General features: G+C 43.0%; 1 protein-coding gene across 1 annotated transcript in view; it reads left to right on the forward strand.

Moving 5' to 3' along the window:
• The window catches only part of Zbed4 (zinc finger BED-type containing 4), a 31,728-nt gene extending 18,432 nt beyond the window's left edge, over positions 1-13,296 (forward strand). Inside the window, exon 2 of the mRNA XM_051189578.1 lies at positions 8,128-13,296. Coding sequence (XP_051045535.1) covers positions 8,468-11,980 — 3,513 coding nt within the window. The 5' untranslated portion in view covers positions 8,128-8,467 and the 3' untranslated portion in view covers positions 11,981-13,296. The remainder of the gene's footprint in view (positions 1-8,127) is intronic.
• Positions 13,297-23,367: the final 10,071 nt, after the last annotated feature.

Raw genomic sequence — 23,367 nt, forward strand, 5'->3', positions numbered from 1 at the left:
TGTATATCCCTTAGTGTTAATTTGTGTTGGGACCATCACCGGTGGCTTGTGGCGATGCTGAGAGTAGTGGATTGTAAGGCATTCTTACATGGGGGGGGGGGAGGATTGGATCAAGGCAGAGCCAACAGTCTTGTGATAGGTTAAGTACAGAGTGGTTGAGGAAAGAAAGGGTTGCCATTAGCATATTCACCCTCCCTTGGATGGGTGGCTTGGGGAGGTTAGAAAAGCAAGATGATAGTTGGCAGATTCTTGGAGCATAGGTGATCCAGGGGCAGATCTTGGGGTTTGGGCATGCTGGAAGAACTTAAGGCACTGGAAAAGGTTTCATATTGGGACCTGTGGGTTTAGGTATCTCAGACTAAATGTATTTTCTTTGGATTGTAATCAAAGTACCTGGGTCTTTCATAGGGAGATATAACCTAATTCTCCAGGTCCTTGCTGTATTCCAGAATAATTCAGCTGGTGAAGTATAGAGATTCCTATACATAAAGTTTAGGTGTAAAAGTTACAGGGTTGCAAGATCCCTGTTTACATTTGGGATTAATCTTTGTGGGGTTGGGGAGGTGGCAAGAACATCTTTATTGGTCTTTTCTCAGAGGCTAGTAGTTACACAGCTCCAAGAGGCGCAGTGATAGGTGTCATGTCCCTGACAGAATTTAAGGGTTAAGTCTGGTGCTGGACATGCATAAATTTGGGTACCTCGTAAGTTTCTCTCCAGTTTTAAAGTGCCACAACCTTCCTCAAAAGCACCCAGTGAAGTTCCCAACCTTGTGCAGGTCCTTCTTCCCAAAGGCAAAAGAGTTTGCAGAGGGTGAAAGGCAGATCAACCCAATTACCACGGTCTCAAGAGTATTTAGGCAAGATTTCCTCTAAAGTCCTACTCATGCTTTCTATCATTCCTGATCTCTGAATTATATTGAGAGATTTGAGATCAGTTGAGATAGCTTGGTTGTGAAAGCCAGGCCATTGTCAGATCCCAGGGTTAAGGGAAGACCAAATCTTGGGATAATTTCCATTATTAATTTTTTTGATGCCTATCTGAGCCATTTCCAATCAAGTTGGAAAGAACTTTACCCAGCCTGAGGCAGTGTCAGCAAAGACCAGCAAGTATTTGTATCCATATGGTCTTTGTTTGACTTAAGTAAAATCCAATTCCCTGAATTCTCCAGGTATTGTACCTTGACTCTAATGTCCTTAGAGGAGCATGTTCTTTTTGGCATTTACCATTACAGGTAATGATCTGAGATGTTTTGAAATATCTCCTGATGTCCAGGCAACCAAACATGGGAGGAGATGAGTTCTGGGATTGTGTGTGTGTGTGTGTGTGTGTGTGTGTGTGTGTGTGTGTGTGTGTGTGTGTGTGTGTGTGATGCATTGACTTGTGGAGAGCAGTCAGCCAGTTCCTTCCCAATAACTTTGGAATGCAAATTTTCTGTAGGGTTGAATCCACAATCCATGGCAATTTTGATGGACTCCCATGCTGGAGTGTGATTTAGTCTCCTTTGGAGAATATATGGGACCATTTTCATTGAGGTGAAGTGGGGGCTCAGGGATGGCTTGGGAGCAAGGTCCACAATAGTTGCCTCCCTGACTGCTTGATCTACAAAATTGTTCCCCTGGGTTTGGGAGCCATTGTCCTTTTGATGTCCTGACAAGTCAGTTCATCTGGCCTCCAACAATTGGATGATTTCCTGTTTGTTTTTAATGTTTTTTTCCTCCTGAGGTTAGTAGACCTCTTTGTATATTTGCCTGTGAACATGAGCATGGCAAAAGCATATCAGCTATCTGTGTTAATGTTCACTCTCTTTCCCCTTGGCCTGAGTTAGGGCTATTATTTCCGCTCTTTGGACTGATACGCCTCTAAGTAGAGTAGGGCTTATGCCCGTATTATTTCTTTCTAGCTTGTAATTACTGCTAGCCCTGCATACCTTATTCCTTTATGGATGAAATTGCTGCCGTCTGTCAGTTAGAGGTTAGTATCTCTAAACAAGAGAAACATCTGTCAGGTCTGGTCAGGTACCTTGGATGACATCTAACATCTCCAGCCAATCATGGATGGGTTATCATCTGGAAGCAGGGTGGCAGGGTTGATAGCCATGGATTTGTTAGATTTGTTACCTAGGAGAAGGGCCTGGTACTGGGTTAGGTGGACATTAGGCATTCAGCAGTTAGTGGCATCTCTTAATACAGTCTATACAGGTTGTGGGGCCATTATGGTCGAAATCTGTGCCAGAGTAAGTTTATTTACCTCTTTTACAAGGATTGCAGTAGCTGCTATGGCTCACAAACAGGGAGGCCATCCTGAGGTCATGGGATTTAGTCTTGCTGAGATAATAAGCTACCAGCTTTTTCCAGGGACCCAGGGACCAGGTCAGGACTACCCTAGCATCACCCTTTCTTTCATGGATATAGACATGGAAGTGCTTGGAGAATTGGGGGAGAGCTAAAGCCAGGGCCTGTACAAGAGCCTCTTTCAAATTCTTATGTTCCTCAGTCCAGTCCAAGGGGGTATTGCCTCCTGCTATGGCCAAGAATAAGGGCCTGGCAATTGGCAAACCCTGGTATCCAGAGGTAACAGTACCCAGTGGTCCCCAAGAATTCCCTAATTTGCTTTTTGGGGGTTGGAGTAAGAATTTTCATTAAGACTTTTGACAATGATTTTTTTTTTTCTTCTTCTTCTTCTGTTAATTCATATCCCAAATAGGTGTCCTGGGGTGTACAAATCTGATCTTTTCTTTTTTAGAGACCCAGTACCTAATTGAGCCAGAGTTTCTAAGAGACCCCCAAGTGACTCTTAAACAGTCCTCTGTGTCTTTGGCTGCTAACAGTAAATCATTCACATATTAAAGATTGATAGCTTCTGGGTACTTATTTCGAAAATGACGTCCTGGTTGAGGGCCCCTATCATAGATGATAGGGGAATTCTTGAACCCCTAAGGTAATCAAGTCCAGGTTAGTTGCCCCAGTATTACCAATTCAAGATTGGCTTATTCAGTTGCAAAATAGGCTGGCTTAATTTCGATAAAGGGATGGGAAAAAATGCATCCTTCAAATCTAATACAATATAAACCTTATGTTCAGGTGGTAACATTCTAAGTAGTGTATAAGAATTGAGGACAATTGAGTGAATAGTTTCAACCTGCTCATTCACTTCTGTTAAGTCTGTAGACTTAGGTTTCATGTCTTTGAACTGGTAATAAGGGAATGTTTCAGGCTGGTTGGCATGGAGTGAGTATACCTGCTTCTGGCTTCTGAACTGTTTGACTGAGATGGTCATAGCCCCCGTGGTCAGTTGTACTATAACTGGCAGTACATGTTTGGTCAAACCAGGAGAGTTTTTTTTCAGCCCAAATGATTGGAGCATTCTTAATCTGTTGCTTTTTAAATCTCCCTTCAGGGGCCTGAGTTGGGCATGGGAGAAGGTACTCCAAACTCAAGGGACAAATGAAGATAAAGGCTTTGGCTGGGCTCCCTGTTTGTAGCAAATGTTGTACCTCCTGAGGATAAGATAACTGGAGTTTATTCAGAAATTCTCTTCCCAACAAGAAAAATAGGCATTAGAGAATAATGATGAAAGAATGAGTTACTGTTCCCTTCCCCAGTTAATGGTCCATTCTGTGAAACATTGCTTCCATCACCTCCATTGTTAGATTGGTAAGGAGCTGGAATGTGAGGCTTCCATGTCAACTAGGAACTTTACAGGTTAGTCTCCAACTGAAAAGGTTTACTATAGGCCCTGGGGCGGGGGGGGGGGGTGGTCTCAATTTGCTCCTGCTATTCCTCCAAGGCCAAAACTGGTCTTGGCCAATCAGGGCCTACCTGTTTTCATGAGGGCATTCATTTTTCCAGTATCCCAGTCCTTTGCAGTAAACACAGTGGTCTCTGCAGGGGCATCCTCTTTTTGTTGTATGTTAGTTTCCTAGGATTGAGGGGGTCGATGGCAGGGGCATGTAGTGTGGCCATTGTAGCCAGATTTACTTTCCTTGTAAACTTGCTGACTTGATTGTCAAACACTTTTGGGCTATTTGTAATAACTCTAACCTGTTCTTCCCTGCAAACCCATCCAGTCCCTGGATTTTCTTACATGTCTGAGGCTATGCTACAAAGGCTAGGTTAATTGTCTTGAGATTTGCTGAGTCCTCCAGATCTATGTTAGAATGTAGGTGGTAAGCTTCCAGTAGGCATTTAAAAAAATGCCACAGGTGATTCATTTGGGCCTTTTTCTTACATTGTCCCCTTAGAGAAGTTAGTGGGTTTTGGGGCCGCCTTACTTCAGTCCCTCTAATAAAGTCTGGTGGTACTCAGTGACCTCCTACCTTCCTCTGTTCTATAATTTAGTCAGGTCTCTGTCTGGGCAGGACAGGGTCAGCTGCATCTGCCCTCTGTTCATGGTCAGTGCATCCATTTCAGGGAGTGCCTTAGCTGCCTCACTCTGAATCCATTCCATCTCTTCCATAGAATCTGTTGGCATCATCCCTGGTAGGAAGGTGATTAAAGAAGACAGGGTCAGAGAGATTAAGGAGCTTGGGTCTGTGCTGAAAGGAGGATTGTAGAAAAAGAAACATAGACATACCAGTTATCAGGGGAACCTGGTGCAGGGGAAGAACAGGGAATAGCGTTGTCACAGAGGCTGTCTCAGGAAAACCATAAGGGAGTTTTTGATAGGTGTGGGTGTGGTAAGCTGGCTGGTGGAGTAGGGGCAGAATAGGTAGTGGAATGAGGTAGCTGAAGTAAAGGGTTGGAGTTGAGATGGAGGCTGAGGAATGGGAGATAATGGGGCAAAGGTGGTTATATGGGGGAAGGAATGGGTTCTCCTGAGGGTCTTGTAAGATGGGGAGCTTATGAGCCCCCTTTGAAGGTCTTCAAGGGGCCCTTGTAATGATCAAAGCCTGACCACATTGTCCTTTGTGGACCATAGAGATCTTCATTTATGGGGGTGAATTTGATGTTGCTTCTGCCCAGGGCAAGATATATATGATGTGGTCAGAGTGGCTGGAGTCGCCAAAGGCAATATTTCCAATTGCCCATGCCACTTGAGGTTAAACATACTCTCTGGAGATCATCTGACCCCAAAAGCTGGCCTCTCCAATTTACACAGAGTGCAGAAATGGCCTTTGGTGTTGGGATAATCATAATTCTGTGACTATAAGAGGATAAACTTCAAAACTTCAAGACACAGCTTAATGGAGTATCTGCTTACTAGTGTTATTGCCTTTTCTGCCCATCCTTCTAGTCACCTCAAGTCCAGGCCATGGAAGACACACAACAAAGACAGGAGACAGACAAAACAGAACAAGACACGGGGGTGGGGGGGGGACACGCCAAGAATCAGGTGGGCAGTGTGATGTCTTGCTAGTGTCTTGGAGAGGAGCTCTTGTACCTCCTTAGACACTTCACTGTCCCCAGATGGGATCTCAACAGAACCAGAACCAGCTGTCATAGAAATAGAACTATGACTTATCCAACTGTGACTTACAGTTGGAGGCTTCTGCAGACAGGTGCTTTCTGTTTTCTTTTTTTTTTTTTTTTTGCTATAGCCATTTGCTCCATCAGTCCATCAGTCTGAAACTGTGCCTGGGGCCATGGAATGTCTCAAGGTTTGCATCTCCTGGGAAGCCCTGCTCTAATCCCCAGAGGTCTAGAGGGGAAAGGTCTGGCTTCTGAATTTGGATTGGGTTCTTAACATCATTGAGGGCCTCTAAATGTTAATCCTATTGCCACAGGAGGAAGACCACCAACCACAAATTATACCCAAATCAAAACAAGCTTTATTTTCTGTACAGCAGAGCTGCTCCTGCAGCTGTCTCCTCCTAAGACAGGCATTCAAGAGATCAGCCAATTTCTCATGCCTCTTTTATAAGGGAAAGCTGTAGGGTGGGGGATTTTAAGTTTTCCTTTACAGAACATTCTGTGACCATGGGGGGAGGGGCATAGCAACTCCAAGGAAAAGAAATGTAAGGTTCCCCCCCAAATATTTATTTATTTATTATGAATACAGTGTTTTGCCTGCATGTATGTCTTCATGCCAGAAGAGGGCACTAGACTCATTACAGATGGTTGTGAGCCACCATGTGGTTGCTGGGGATTGAACCCAGGTCCTCTGGAAGAGCTGCCAGTTCTCTTAACCTCTGAGCAATATCTCCAGCCCAGAAACTTAATTTTTATAGTAAACAGAAAACTAATTGAACAGTGGTTCCTGGTTACCAAATGGCTGGTTTCTCATAAGCCCCTCCTATAGGTTTTGGGACTTTGCTTGGCAGGAGTCCATGTTAAAGCTGGGGATCAGAGAGACACTTAGAGATTCGGATCCCACAATCCCATCTAAGGGTACTTCAGTGATTTAAGAATTTCCCATAGGTTTCATCTCTCAAAGGCCCACAGCACCTTCCAGTCCTGCTACACTGGTAGAGCATACTTTAATTGTATTTAAACCATAGTAGTACACAGTGGCTTTATAAACTTAAGCATTGTTGAATATTGATGGTGTTGCTTATTTGTGTTCAGATTGACTCTTTGGGCAGTGGGAACCTTTGCAAGAGTCATCTAGATGTTTTTGACATATACCTCATACATTCTCAAAGGTTTCTTGCTGTCTGCCATGCCAATTGTTCTGGGCTCATCTTGTATTCATCCAGCTCCAAACCTAAAATATGCCATTTCCTCATCTTTGGTTTCTGTTAATAGCTTTGAAGAGGTGATTTTGAACTATAGTCCAGGCTGGATGTGAGAGATGCCATTCTGTGAGCTGTTGCTGTTTATAGGCCTTGGCAGTGAATAGAATTAGTGTACATAATTGTTTAGGGAATATAGGGTATATCCTTGTGTCACTGTTTGTCTCCTTTTTACACTGGGAATTCTGGTCTTGGAAGCAGAGGTGATGTGAGGAGTAGACTTTGTAATTATTCATTTGATTATATTTAGATTATGTTTGCTTTGCTTTGTGAGTTTTGACATTTTTAGTTACTCCCTAAATTCCACATAAGAGAAAATGTGTGTGTTGTCTTTTTGAGTATGGGTTATTTCACTTAACAAGGTGATCTCCAGTTCCATACATTTTTTTCCCTGCAAATGACATTTCTTTCTTCTTTATGGCTGACTAAAATTGTTGTGTGTTATTAGTACATTTTCTTTATTTATGTTAGCCATGGGCTGACCATGACTTGGTTGTGAACAGTGTTGTGATAAACATAGTTGTACAGGTGTCTGTGAAGGAGGCTGACTTAGACTTTGTGGGGTACACATCCAGGAGTGCTGCAGCTAGGTCATATGCTAGTTCTGTCTTTAGTTTTTCCAGGAACCCCCATACTGATTTCCATAGTAGCTACACAAATTTACTTTCCCATCAGTAGTGTATGAAGGTTGCTTTTTTTGCCATATCCTGGCCAATTTTTGTTGTTGTTTTGAGGGTTGCCAATTCTGACTAGGGTGAGAGAGAAATTGAATATAGTTTTAACTTAAATTTTGTTGATGGTTAAGGATCTTGAATGGGTTTTTTGGTTGTTATTGTTATTTACTGGCCATTTGTACTTTTTAAAAAGTGGACACTTAATCTGTGGGGGAGGCACATGAATACACATGTGTCACAGCATGTGTTGTGTATGTGTGGAAGTCAAAACAGACTGAAGGAATCAGTCCTCTCCATCATATAGGTTCTGAAGTCTAGCTTGGGTTGTCCAGCTTAACAGTGGTGCTTTTACCTGCTGAGCCATCTCACTGAGCCTCTTGAACATTTTTAAAAAGTAAATATTTTTAGTTATATGTTTGTGTGTATGCATACACATGTGTGTGCAGTTGCCCCAGAAGCCAGAAGGTGTCAGATCATCTGTAGTTGGAGTTACAGGCACCCAGTATGGGTACTGGGAACTGAACTCCAGTAGTCTGCATGCATAGCAAATGCTCTTAACATCTGAGCCATCTCTCCAGTTACATTTTTAAAAAATCCATTGTTATAAGCCTCCCCTTTAGCACTGTCATGTTGTATACTGAAGGTTTCACGAGGAAGGTTTTTGACTTTTAACTTCCTATCATGGAAATTTTCCCCTATACAGTTTGGCTGATCCCTGTGACAGTATAGATTTTTAAATATACAGTTCAGTTCTGTGCTTAATTTAATGTCTTCTATTATAGGATATATAAAAGGACTGTGTGGGTGTGCCCTCAAGATGGTGGGGCTGTCTCAGAGAAGAAAAACAAACCTGTGCTGCATGGATTGCTGCACACACCAAGAAACTCTTGTTCGTAGCACTCCTGGAGAACAGCACCCACGCCCTGTGACAGTGTGCTTGTGTGAACTACATACTCTGCTTTCCAGTGACATTCACAGTCAGCCATATTAAACATCCTCCAAGATGGGGTTATGAAAAAGTGAATAAACTCTACTTTGGAAGTCACAGGTGGGCATTATAACCAGTTTTTATTCACCTAAGATGTCAGAATGATGAAGAAGCCAAGATAATTATGGTTGGTCATGGAGGATAAGCAGGAAACTTGTCCCAAGGGGGACAGTGATTTTGTTTCTGACAAAGTAAATTTCAAAGTAGAAGAAGAAGATGATGATCATATTCCTTGTCACAGTTTGGAAAGAGTGGACTTTAAAAGTGAGCCAGAGGATATGAGACAGACAGACAGTGGTGACGAGCAGGCAGAACTCAGGGCAGCAAGCTGTGCCTGTCAGCCCCCTGGGAAATTCCTACCTGCTGAGAGCGAGGATGACTATGGCACACTCTTCTCCCAGTATAGCAGCACACTGTACAACGTAGCCATGGAAGCCGTGACCCAGAGCCTTTTTTCTGGCCGACACATAAGCTCCAGGAAGAAGTCTCCAGCTTGGAAGCATTTCTTTATCTCTCCTCGAGATAGCACTAAAGCAATATGCACATACTGTATGAAAGAGTTCAGTAGGGGCAAAAATGAAAAAGACTTGAGTACAAGTTGCCTCATGAGACATGTGAGGCGGGCACATCCCACCAAGCTCATTCAAGAAAACGGAAGTCTGTCAGTAGGGTCCTCCTTTCCTTCTCCCTCTCTTCTGCTTCCACCACAGCCTGCAGATGTGGGAGATCTCAACACTGTGCTCTCACCTGTCAGACTTGTCCAGAAAATGGCTCCCAAGATCCCGTCCCCTGACCAAATAATGGAAGAGTCTGTGAGTGTGGTATCTTCTGAAGAGGTATCCTCTGATGTGTCGCTCACTGAAAAGTACAGCAGAGAAGAGACCTTAGCAGACTCATCCCCCAACTTCTCCATGCTCCATTATGATGACACTTCAGAAAGCATGGCAGAGAGAAACCTGCCCCTTCCCAAAAGCACATCTGGGTCCAGGAGGAGATCAGCTGTCTGGAAACACTTCTACCTGTCACCCCTTGATAGCTCCAAGGCTGTGTGTGTCCACTGTATGAATGAGTTCAGCAGGGGGAAGAACGGGAAGGACCTGGGCACAAGCTGCCTCATCAGGCACATGTGGAGAGCACATCGATCCATTGTACTACAGGAGAATGGGGGCAGCACAGGCATCCCACCATTGTACCCTATGCCTCCAACCCTGCTCCCTGCCCTGTTGCCCCCAGAGGGGGATCTCAACTCTGCATCATTGTCTCCAGGCAAACAAGTCAAAGAGTGCCCTTCTGCTTCCTCATCCCCAGACAGGCTGCCTGAGGACCTGTCATCACACGCAAATCCTGGGGATGTGTCCCGGGAAGATGTGTCTATGTTGTCATCATCTGATGACTTGGGGGATGCCTCTGTAATGTCCTCTCCAGAGAAGCTGTCAGCAGATACAGTAAGTCCAAGGTTTGAATCAGGCACTGTCTTCCAGCAAAATAAGAAGGTCATGAGAAGACTGAAGTCAGAAGTCTGGCATCACTTTTCCCTGGCCCCCATGGACAGTCTCAAAGCAGTGTGCCGGTACTGTAGCTGTGTTATTAGTCGGGGAAAAAAGGGAGATGTGGGCACCAGTTGTTTGATGCGACATCTGTATAGACGCCACCCTGAAGTTGTTGGGAACCAGAAGGACTTTCTGGGTGCAAGTTTGGCAAACTCTCCATATGCCACATTAGCTTCTGCAGAAAGCGCCTCCAAATTAACTGACTTGCCAGCAGTGGTCAGAAAAAACCATCAAGGTGTGTTTCCTGGTAATAGCAAGAAGACCTCAAAGCTGTGGAACCACTTTTCTATTTGCTCTGCAGACTCAACAAAGGTGGTGTGCCTACACTGTGGCCGGACCATCAGTAGGGGCAAGAAGCCCACCAACCTGGGTACCAGCTGTCTCTTGAGACATCTGCAGCGGTTCCATGGCCATGTACTCAAGAATGACGTCTCAGAGGCCACTCTGCCCCGTTCTTCAGGCATCCGGAGGCCTCTTGGCATGGAGCTTTCAGGGGCTTCCTCTTTCTGTGACTCAACTGAGAAGTTCTATGACTCTCACCCAGTTGCCAAAAAAATCACAAGTCTCATAGCTGAAATGATTGCACTTGATCTTCAGCCATATTCCCTTGTAGACAACATTGGCTTTAACAGGCTGCTCGAATACTTGAAACCTCAATACTCTTTACCCTCCCCTTCCTACTTTTCTAGAACAGCTATCCCAGGTATGTATGACAATGTGAAGCAGATAATTATGTCACATCTGAAGGAAGCTGAGAGTGGTGTGGTCCACTTCACCTCCGGAATATGGATGAGTAGCCAGACTCGTGAATACCTGACCCTTACAGCTCACTGGGTTACCTTCGCATCTGCTGTCCGACCACATTGTGAGGACCACCACTGCTCAGCACTTTTAGATGTGTCACAGATTGACTGTGACTATAGTGGAAACAGCATTCAGAAGCAGATGGAGTGTTGGTGGGAAGCCTGGGTGACCTCCATCGGCCTTCAGATTGGCATCACTGTCACTGACAATCCAAGCATAGGGAAGATGCTGAGTGAGGGTGAACACTCAAGCGTGCAGTGCTTCAGCCATACAGTGAACCTGATTGTGAGTGAGGCTATTAAGAGCCAGAGGATGGTGCAGAACTTACTGAGCATTGCCCGGAAGCTATGTGAGCGGGTCCATCGGTCACCCAGGGCAAGAGAGAAGCTAGCAGAACTGCAGAAGGAGTACAAGCTGCCGCAGCACCAGCTGATCCAGGATGTACCGTCCAAGTGGAGCACATCATTCCACATGCTTGAAAGGCTAATTGAGCAGAAGAGGGCAGTTAACGAGGTGTCCATTGAGTGTAACTTTAGAGAATTGATAAGCTGTGACCAGTGGGAGGTCATGCAGTCTGTGTGCCATGTACTGCGACCATTTGATGCTGCAAGCCGAGAGATGAGCGCCCACATGTCTACTCTGAGCCAGGTCATCCCCATGATCCATATCCTCAGCAGGAAAGTCGAGATGCTCTTTGGGGAGACGATGGGTATTGACACCATGCTTAAGTCCCTAAAGGAAGCCATGGCGAGCCGCCTGTCTGCCACCCTCCATGACCCCAGGTACATCTTTGCCACACTGCTGGACCCTCGCTACAAAGCTTCCCTGTTCACAGAGGAAGAGGCGGAGCAGTACAGGCAAGACTTAATCAGGGAGCTAGAAATACTGAATTCTACCTCAGAGGACACAGCCACCTCCAATGGCTGTGACTCAGGGTCCCCACTTAAAGACACTGGCACAGGGGAGAGCCTGTGGTCACTCGTTGCACCAATAAAGAGAGAGAAGAGAGAGAAGCTACCCGAAGCCATGGTGCTTGCATATTTGGAGGAAGAGGTGCTGGAACACAGCTGTGACCCACTTACCTACTGGAACCTGAAGCGGTCATCCTGGCCTGGACTGTCCACCTTAGCAGTCCGATTCCTGGGCTGTCCCCCGAGCACAGTTCCTTCGGAAAAGCTCTTCAATACACCCATGGAGCCTGGCAGCTTTGGGCAGCCCAGGCTTGCGATGGAGCATTTTGAAAAACTCGTCTTTTTAAAAGTGAATCTCCCCTTGATATGCTTTCAGTATTGAACTCATGATAGAGCCATCAGGCTGGAAATGTGCTAGCTGTGGTGCCAGGGCTGATTCCGCCTGGCAGGGCCATGTCGGACACCAGACCAGGTATCTGAGGCCACCTGCCAGTTCTCACCGTAATATCCACATGTGCCTTACTCCTCCTTCAGGCCAGGTGTTGAGGTGCGTTTTCAGAAGCCCACTAGAAACAGTCTTGGCAATTACGAAATAGGACGATCAGGTTTAATTCATAACTATAAAGTTTTTTTGTTTGTTTGTTTTTTTTTTTTTTTTTGGCTGTTTGCTTTTTAGAGGATGGTAATTTGTTTTACTACAGTGGAGGGAAGATGTAAACAATTTTATTATGTAGGGTTTTTATTCGGTTGTGTGAAAACCACAAATCAGGTGCTGTATTTTAATTAAATATTATTTTAATTGCAACAAAACAGCTTTTGTGGCTGTCAGATGAAACCTGTAAATAGGAGGTGGAGGTTAAGCCATCCTGACTGAGTAGTTCTTAACCACAGGCTCCAAAGTATGTCGAGGAGAGAATATTCTAGAAGCTATTTACTGTAATAGAAACCAGGCATTTGAAAACAAAACTGAACTTAGGCATATCATGGAGTATCAGTTACGTGGTTATTTGGTCACAAGAACTTCCCCATGTCAGGTGTTTGCATTCAGGTTTTACTCGGTCATTTAACTCAGAGATATCCCATTCATCATGAATTCCTTGAAATTGGATCCAAGTTTTAAAGTCATGCTTAGGATTTCACGAGTGCATGATATGACACGTTTACAGCAGATGGCCTGTTGATCAAATCTCCATGCCTCTGATTTATTCTGCGTCTCTATACGATAAAGCTATCTCATGAGAAGTGTGCACTGACTCCCCCTCCCATTTGACCAGACTATAGCTCAGATTCTACTTTGAGGAGATAGCTTATTAACAGGGAAAGCGCTTGTTTATTGCAGTTGTCAGAAAAGCCTTAGGCATTTAGATTTTGTCCTCGATAGAAAGATTCAGCTATCACTGGGGTATTATGGAATCCCAAGGATATCAAAATGAAGTATCAGCTGTCAGATTCTTTTACCAGACTCCAAAGTTTTTGCTTTAATACCTAATGAAAAAAAATCATTTTCTCATTTCAAATCAGTTAAATGTTATGGGTGAGACAAATCACTCATTTGCCTCAGACCTTGTAGAAAAAGCTGTTCTTTTATTGAAATACTGTACGTAGGCTCAGTCTAAATTTGCGTGGACTATGCTTTAGTGTATTTATAAATGATGAACTTGGATTCTGAAATTAAACTTTTTATTTGCGATTTTTCTACTGCTGATTGCTGGCTTTTTATTTTTAGAATAATAAAACAGGCATGCTTTTATGGGTTAAGATATAAACTGCATTTGAACAGTATTTGGAATGTCATTGTAGTCGCAGGTAGGACACTGGGAATAGGGGTAATATTCCTAACATTAGTATTTTTGATGAAGGTAATGATGGTTAGAATCTCTCCATATCCCCTCTTACCTAATGTCTGTGCATTTACCTCCTGAACACCAGCCCGTTTCTAGAGGGTTCTGGAGCTCTTGACCTCAAACATGAGTTCTACAGTCCACCCACTACACTGTCCCTGGCCAGCACTCCTGACATAGAAAGGATTAGTTACAGCTAGGAGCAAGGAAATAATTGGTTTAGCAGATCTTGCTGAACACTATCTACAGCAGTTGCCATTCGGTTTTGTTTTGTTTTCTTCCTTTCTTTTGTTTTTGTTTTTGTTTTGAGGCAGGATCTCATACAGCCCAGGCTGGCCTCCAATTCACTGTGGAGTTAAGAATGAGAGTGAGTTTAAAGTCCTGATTCTTCTGCCTCTATCTCTCAGATACCAAGATGACAAGTGTATGTTATCATGCTTGGTTTTGTGCAGTGCTAAGAATAGAGCCAAAAGTTTGGTACATGTTTGGCAACTGAACTATATCCCCAACCCCTCATCCTGTTTTTCTTAGAATTATATATTTGAATGATAATATCCTTAGATTTGTGGGATACTTCATAGATTCTTTTTTTTTTTTTTTTTTTCCTATCCAAAACAAATCAGCCCTTCTAGATGTGGTAAAACATGATGGTCCCAGGACTTAGGAGATGGAGGCAGGAATATCTCCATCTCCAGTTCGAGGCCGGTCTGGGCTGCAGAGTAGACCCTATTCAAATCAAAACAAAAACAGACTAAGTCTGCCCAAGGAACTTGTAGGATTATATTTAGTTTCCTCAATCAACAATGACTTAAGAGCCCCTCTTTCTCCAGGACCTGGGCTCTGTCATAGCACTGACTGACCTGGATGTTTTCAGATCTGGCACAGCCTGTAAGCTTGACCAAGGATGCCAGACTACAGCCGCATCTGGTGCTCTGTGTGCTATTGTATATGAAACTTTTGTGGATCACGGACACAATTTTTGTTCGTTTGTTTGCATATTGTGTAAGAGCTTCTGTCATTCTGCAGTGACAGGATGGGATAGTGATGGCAACCAGAGGCACAAATGTTGGAGATGCTCACAAGGGACCGTTTGGAGCTGTACTGGTCTCTGACCTCACCTGCTACTCTATTCCTGTTTTTAGATTTTTGTCATAACACTACCATTTTCTAGTTTGGCTCCTATATCACAAGATATAAAAAGAGATTTCAGAAAAAAAAAAATGTTTGCTTGTTTCAGCAGAAATATGGCTTAAATGGCCTGGAAGCACTTTGGATGTGTTTTGACACCTGGCACCCTTAGTACTAAGGACACAGCTGAGCTATCCTTATCCTCCATTGCTGATAGCCCTGCAAGAGAACAGGCAAAAGCCCTGATGCTGGTAACCAGTTCATGGTTTGGCACTTAAATAGACAGGTGTTCAGGTGGTAAATTGTAGGTATCACTAGAATGTATGTTTATTCTCAACCATCCTATTTTGACTTTACCTTCAGAGTTGTCTGTTTTCCTGCCTCCTGATGACATTTGGGGCAGGTTGTTTCTGGATTCTTCCTTCTAGCTGGAGTTAAGTACCCTAGTTAGGGTTACTGTTGCTGTGATAAAACACCATGACCAAAGCAAACTGGGGAGGAAAGCTTTAATTAGACTTACACTTGCACATTGAAGGATACTAGGACAGGAACTCAAACAGGATAGGAACCTGGAGGCAGGAGCTGATGCAGAGTCTATGGGGGTGGGGGTGCTGCTTACTGGCTTGCTCCCCATGGCTTACTTAGGATGTTTTCTTACAGAACCCAGGACCACCAGCCCAGGGATGGCACCACTCAAAATTGGCTGGACCCTCCCCCATTAATCACTAATTAAGAAAATGCCTTACAACCTGACTTTTTTTTGTTTTGTTTTGTTAATTTTGAGACAGGGCATTTGTATAGCCTTGGCTGTCCTGGAACTCACTTTGTAGACCAGACTAGATTTGAACTCCTGCCTCTGTTTTCCTAAGTGTTGGGATTAAAGGTGTGCACCGCCGCCGCCACCACCTCCACCCAGCTTTTATAGCCTGATCTTATAGAGGCATTTTCTCAGTTGAGTTTCCCTCCTTTCAGATAACTCTAGCTTGTGTGAAGTGCCAGTACAGTAAGTAATAAGCTTTTTATAAGAGCCTCAAAAAAACTGATTTTGGTCAACATGTCTACCAATTCTCTAACAACATTAGACTTCATTTGAAGCTGAAATTCTTTCCCTTTTACTTCTGATCTCAAAGCAGCAGCTGTCATCAGAACAACTCTTATCACAAAACTGTCAGTTACATATTATTAAAATGATCTTTTGGGGCTGGTAAAAAAGTTTAATGGGTAAGTAAAGAAAGGTACTTGTCACTAAATGGGACAACCTGAGTTTCTTCTGAGAATCCATATAGAAGATGGAGAGAATTCCCAAAGTTGTCCTCAGTTCTCCATCTCTGCATAGATGCCATGATGCACACACTCAGAGCTGGGCATGTCTATACACCTGTAATAACAACAAGGCTTTCTGAAGACACCATCACAGTCAAGGCTGCTGGAATGTGAAGAGATTAGGAAGGAAAGCAGCTCCTGTAATTTCTAACTTTTCTTCCTGTTGGAACACTTACTGGATGTGAGACCAAACAGAAGATGATGCCAGAACTGGCAGGAGGGCCCTGAGCTGTGAAATCACTGCTACTTAAGAGCTGTGGAATCACCTAAAATCCCAGAGACAAAGGTCTTGGAGAAGTGAGAACCTTAGTGTGTGCCACATGTTCTGTGTGTACCTTCTGAGGAGACAGGTGCTGCTTCTGCTTAGACCACTCCTATGAAGACCCAGCAAGCCAGAATCCAAAGCAGAGGTCCAGAAAAGCTGAAGGGACAGCCTCACTTAGGGAGACAAACCTGTACCTAAGTTCCTGCCGCAGAGAAGTCCAGGGACTTCAGGTGAGCCCCTCGGCAGTGAAGGCGAGCAAACTGTACACCTGGGTGCTTTGAGTCACCCCAGCCATAGCTGTACCAAGATGACATGCCCAACCCTCCTTTCAATGGAAAGACAACTTCTACAACTTCACATCTATATAGTTGGATTTTATTTAAAAAAAAAAAAAAAAAGCACTGAAATAAAAATGACCAAATGCTAAAAGGTAGTAATAACAACAATAGAAACAGACACTTGATACAAACACTAGAGTTTTCCAATGTGGGTCTCAATCAGTTTAGTACTGCAGATACACTTAAGATGGATTACACCTAAGTTGGACAGTGGTAGGCAGAAGCAGGTAGATCTACAGAGTGAGTTCTAGGACAGTCAGGGCTATACAGAGAAACCAAAAACAAAACAAAAAAGATAGGTTATGCCCTGACCTGTTGTGAGAAGAGAGATGTGAGTTGAAGATGTATTTAGTACTTAACCTACTGAGCATAAGAGCAGCCAGGCCTCCAGAATTGCCTTCTTGCTGCATGTAGGTTGCTGCAGAGAGGACTGAAAACTCTGAATCCAGGTCAGGTAGGTGACTCAATTTCCACAGCTTGTCATTTATCCCCTGCTAGGGTATATTTAGTGCTGTGGGGGTCTCTGCAGCCACCATGGCCAGCAAAGTACCCCTCAGTAGAAGGCAAGAAGATAGCTGGATTCAACATGACTGATTAGCTGATATTGATTCAAACTTTGGGAGTCTGATCCTAAGTAGTTTTATTTAGGTGTATTTGGTGAAAATTTTCCTGGTAGTAATTAACACAGTAATGTGTGCACAATAAAGCTTAAGACATGACTATTTTGAAACTCTTTGTAAAGTGCATTTGACATCTTCCATACAGATGGTTCTGTAAGTTGACTACATGTGACACCTTCCATACAGAAAGGTTCTATAAATTAACAAGTTAACAGCAAGGGTTGGGATGGGAGGGGGTATATCCAGTGTGGTATTGGCCACACAGATCGCAAAGGTCACCATTCTATTAGCTACATCCATTTCCAGCCTTCTGGGTGGGTAACAGGTTATGCATCCCTTTCTTAAAGTAACAACCCTGTGTATTTAAAATTACTGGTTTATCTGCTGCTTATCGGTAAGCACAAGGACCTCCGTGCCTCCTACATAGTATTGTCTGACCTTCCAACTTTTAACATACTTGAGATCACCTCTGAACTTGTACATTGGCCATCTCTACAGCAAAAACAGGAGAGTCAAATAAAAGAGATCCTTCCCAGCGCACAGATGAACGTGGCCACCACTGGCTCCTGGTACACAAAGGAAAACTTGTAATTGGAATACAGACTTGAACAACTGACCTTTGACTGGTCTGACCCATGGCCAGTTTACAGCACCAGGCTTGATGACACCCAGCTACAACTCAACGCACACACCCCTGCAGATTCTAGTATTAGAGAACCCAGAAAAAAGCCTTTCCCATTCTTGTCAGCTTTTTAATGTTTTTTATTCTTACTCTATTATAATATTATTTTTATTCTTTGTGTCTAAAAAGCTTTTGTTGCATTATTCTTGCCTTTATCCAGTCATGCATTTTCCTTTATTGGATAATCAGTTTTTTCTTGATTTATTTTCCTTTATTTTTTTTTAAATTTATTATGTGTATATGTTCTGTCTTCATGTGTGCCTGTAGGCCAGAAAAGGGCACCAGATCTCATTACAGATGGTTGTGAGCCACCATGTGGTTGCTGGGAATTGAACTCAGGACTCTTAACCGCTGAGCCATCTCTCCAGCCCTTCTTATGCTCTTTTTATTGCTGGCTTTCTTTCTCATGTCACATTTCATCAGTTTAGTCTTTAATTTGATGTTATTTTTGACATATTAATTTCTGGGGTTATTGCTATATTTGCCTTTGGTTGATTTTGGGTGGATTCCTCTATCTGTTTTGGTTTGGTAGTATTGCTCTTAGGGTGATTACTTTTCTCTCAAATGCAACTGACAACCGAGCATCAAGAGAAAGCTGCTAATGAGGAAGACTCCCAAGTGAAACTGGAGGAAAGAGCTGTCTACCCTCTGGGGTGTGAACTATAGCTTATAAACCTGAGAAGCATGAAAAACCAAGGCAACATGACTCCTCCAAATGATTATAGAACTCTTCAATAACTAAGATCAAAGATACAGAAAGTTTTAAAATTCTAGACAAATGACTCAAATACATAGTTAAATACATAGTCGAAGGACATAAATGAAATCTATTCAGAACTGGATTAAAAAGTCAACAGTGAGAAATTCGACAATGAAATTGAGAGTTTGGAGAAGTACAAATGTTGAATTCAGGACATAATTATTTTTCAGTGGAAATCACCAGTGATCAAACAGAAAAGAACATAGAGGATTAAAAGCTGAGATTATGTGTGTAGACATACATGAACATGACCACAACTTTAAAGAATCTTGAACATGGATCAAAAGATCAAACCTAAGAATTGGTGGTGTAGAAGGAGGAACAAAGAAAAGGCATGGGAAACCTAGTCAATGAAATTATGCCAGAGAAGAAAACTAAACAAAAGCAAAAAGAATGTTATATTAGAAATAACAGAAAATCCCCCAAATCTAGGTAAAGATAGGGACATTCAAGTGGATTTAGAACCCCAACTAGACATGACCAAGGGGAAAAACAATAACAAATAAACAAACCCTCAATTTTCAGACTACTAAGCAAAAAAAAAAAAAAAACCAAAAAACAAAAAAACCAAGCAAAAGATTCTAGAGGAAAACTCACAAAAGCAAAGGCATTAGAATATCAGACCTTAGCAGAAACCCTGAAAGGTAGACTACATAGGATAACCTATTTCAGTTATTAAGGATAAAGCAAGACTTACCGTGTTTAGCAATGGTATCTTGTTTTAAATTTTTTTTAAATTTATTTTTACTTTATGTGCATTGGTGTTTTGCCTGCATGTATGTCTGTGTGTGAGGTGTCAGATCCCCTGGAACAGGAGTTACAGACAGTTGTGAGCTGCCATGTGGGTGCTGGGAATTGAACCTGGGTCCTCTGGAGGAGCAGCCAGTGCCCTTAACTGTTAAGCCAGCTCTCCAACACAGTAGTAGTAGTAGTATCTTTTGAAATCAGTGGAGAAATAAGTTCTGAGATAAATATGAGTTTTCAAAAATGGTGGCTCTGAAGCCAAGATTGCAAAAGATATTTAAAGGAATCCTATACCAGAGGAAGGAGAAAGTTGATCAAAAACAGTAGAGCTCAGGAAAGAAAAAAAAAAAATCATGAGAGAAATAAACAAATGAAAAGTAGAAAAGAATCATGCACACTTCAGTTAGCAAGCAAAACCCTAAGATGAATAAAAGAGAACTTATTCAAACAAATAAGGAAGGAGTCAACAGGAATCACCAAATACCTCTCAATAAATATAAGTGGACTAGGTCTCCAATTAAAGACTAGGGTTGGAGGATAAAGCTCATTTTGTGATTGCCTAGACATACAAAGCCCTGGGTTCAAACTCTGCAGAAACCTGGTGTGATGCATGTATGTAATCCCAGTATTTGGGAAGTAGAGGCAGGGAAGTCAGAAGTTCACATCATCCTATGGCTACATACTTTGATGTGGGTCTAGGCATGCAACCTGTCTCAAAAGAGACTAGCTGATTGAATTGAAAAAACAAAAACAAAACAAAACCAAGACCCAACTATTGATTGCTTATAAAAAATTCACTTCACTGGCAAAGACACACCAAGTGAATGAGTAGAAAGTTATAAACTAAGCAAATGGAAGTACAATAGTAGTAGTACTTGTTTAATATGTGGAACAACCCTTTAAGAAGAAATAATAAATACATATACACCAAACATTGGTATATCCAGTTTCTTAAGACCTATTGGTTAAAGCTGGGCGTTGGTGGTGCATGCCTTTAGTCCCAGCACTTGGGAGGCAGAGGCAGGTGGATCTCTGAGTTGGAGGCCGTTCTGGTCTATGGAGCAAGTTATAGGACAGGCTCCAAAACAATACAGAGAAACCCTGTCTTGGGGTGGAGGGGAACCTGGCGGGGGGGGGGGGACCCTATTGGCTATAAAGGAACAGAGAGGTCCAGATAACAAAACACTGGATGATATACTACCCCAAAAGATGTATCCTCTAGATTAAAAAAATAAACAAACTGAACTTCATATAGAGTTAAATCACAGCACAAACCAAATAATTTGACAGACATCTGTAGAACATTCTATCCATTGGCTATGGAAAAAATATTCTGCTTGGTAGTCCATGAAATGTTTTAATTTTATTTATTTACTTTTGTTATGTTTGTTGTTTTGAGACAGGGTCTCACTATGCAGCTCTGGCTTTTTTTTTTGTTTGTTTGTTTGTTTGTTTTTAACTCCCTCTGTAGACTAGGCTGGCCTCGAGCTCACAGAGATCTGCCTGCAAACACATCTGAGGAACAGTTCTATATCCTAAATGTGTGTTACACAGAAGTAACCATGCAGCCAAAACTGGCAGATTATATGTGTGTGTGTGTGTGTATGTATATGTGTGTGTGTGTGTGTGTGTGTGTGTATTAGTAATAAAAAAAAATCAGTCCCCATACATAGAAATAACTCAGTGAGATGTCATGATAAATAAGAAAACATTACAATAGCAACAGAACAATACAAACAAACCCTCGGGAAAGTTTAATAACACATTCAGACTGGGAGAAAAAAGAATAAAACATTCTGATACACTCAACAATAGGCTATGCCTACTTCCTAAGTAGAGTGTATTTGAAGGGAATCCCAGAAAAATCATGTGAGCTTCCCTGGCTCATGCTTGGCATAGAGAAATGTTCTTATTTCCAGATGGACAAAAACTGGCAGGAAAACACTACACAGGAAGAGCTGAGTCCCCAGGAAGCACAGCCACAATCTGGTGTAGAGGAAGTGTGAGTGCACTCTGTGTAGAGGAAACACAGCCACATTCTAGGTACTGAGAGAGCACAACCACATTCTGAGTGTTTAGGGAGCATGGCTCACTCTGTTTCAGGAGAAGGCTGATGGTGTAGCACACAAACACTGGTAAGTAGAAGCACCCAAGAAGGAGATAGTCCTTCATAAGGCCTAACAGGGCCAGTCATTAAACTTGGGAAAAAAAGACAAGTACACTAATCCAGACAGTGGTGCTGGCACACACCTTTAATCCCAGCACTCTGGAGGCAGAGGCAGCCAGATCTCTGTGAGTTCCAGGCCAGCCTGGTCTACAGAGCTAGTTCCCAGGACAGTCTCTAAAACTACAGAGAAACCCTATCTCACAAAACAGAACTAAACTAAAAAGACAAGTACTCCTAATCATTACATCATTTTATTTTGTCTTGGTTTTTAGAGACAGTTTTTCTGTGTAGCTTTGTAGACCAGGCTAAGATCCATCTGCCTCTTAATCCCAAATGCTGGGATTAAATGCGTGTGCCACTACCAACCAGCTGCATCATTTTATAAAATGGAAGAAAATAACATAAAAGCCATTAGAGGAATGGACAAAAGTTTCAAACAATTCATAGAATCTTCCTGAAAACTCACAGACATTCTGCTTTGCAGGTGGAAGCATACCAAAATGAAACCCTGGCCCTGTCAGGTGAGTGGTGGTACCTTGCAAGACAGGCACAGCACATGATCTCCCTCTGCCCAGCATTCTCGGGTATACCTCAACCCGAAGAAACACCTCAAACAGTATGTCCCACAAGGTTAATGTGTTATAGTTCTGACATGAAAGATTTCCTTACTGTAGGGTAAAGGGCCAGGGACAGAACACCCTGACCATGAGTTGATCCCAAGACCAGAGCCAGCAGCTTGAGATCCCATCAATCAATCCCTGAGCTTGCCCCAGCGTCAGGTCACAGAATCCCACAAATCCCCAAGCTTGCCCTAGAGTCAAACCATAGAATCCTACCAATCCCAAGCCATCCCAGAAAGTTCCACCCTCAAACTCTGTATAAACTGCCTTCAGCTCAGTTCAATGCTGCCTCTCACCTGAGCAGAGACAGCTATCCTTCCAATAAATCTCTTGTGTGAGGTTTGTTGTACTGTGTAACACTTTTGCCTGAGTAGAGTGGTAACACTTTTGCTGGGGAAATTTTCCCTTAGGGGAGCATAGTTGTTAACACTTTGCCTGACCCAAGCAGAGCTGTAACACTTACGCTGGGGGAAACTCCCTGAGGAACAGTTGTTACACTTGCATAGAGGAAACCTTTCCTGCCAGTAAAGCTGTAATACTTCTGTTGGGGAAGGGAGATGCTTCCCTTCAGAGCTGTAACACTTGCAGTGGGTGTAAATGTTGCAGCTCTGAAGGGAAAGATATCCTGGCAGTTGGGAGCCAAGGAATACTACAAAATCACACCACACAACAAACCAAAGGCAAGATATTTATTGGGAGGAAAAAACCAAGGATGGTGGCTGCCTCTGCTCAGGCAAGAAGCAGTCAGAACTGAGCAGAAGACAGCATTTATATAGTGTTTCTTTTTTTTCTTTTTTTTTTTTTTCTTTTTTTTTTGAGGGTGGGGATGCTTTTCAGGGTGGGGTTTGGTGGGATTTCAAGCTTGAGCTTTTTACTCTGTAGGGCAGGGGCTGGGTCCCATTAGGGCAGTTAGTATGTTCTATGGGCAGAACCTGGGAGTGGTGGTCCTCAGGGGAGGGGCCTGGCCACCCACGTGTCTTGAGGGGCTTACATTTATCCTTTGAGGCACTGAATTACAGAAGACCTAGAGGACAAGCTACATAGCCATGGCAAACCTACCTGGTGGAATACCATGCATGGATGCAGGATTTCCAGGTACTGGTACATGACAAAAGCCATCTGCAGAGAAAAAGAGAAACAAAATGTACATCTCTGCCTGTATTTACAAAGATAAACAGAAACAAAGATAAAAAAAGAGATGAGGAGGTGTGTTGGAATGCAGTGTAAGAATGGAGTCACAGAAGGGGAATTCTGAGTGCTTGTGAGGAAACTCCAAGAAAA

Source organism: Phodopus roborovskii, unplaced genomic scaffold (assembly GCF_943737965.1).
Source record: "Phodopus roborovskii unplaced genomic scaffold, PHOROB, whole genome shotgun sequence".
Classification (NCBI taxonomy): Eukaryota; Metazoa; Chordata; class Mammalia; order Rodentia; family Cricetidae; genus Phodopus; species Phodopus roborovskii.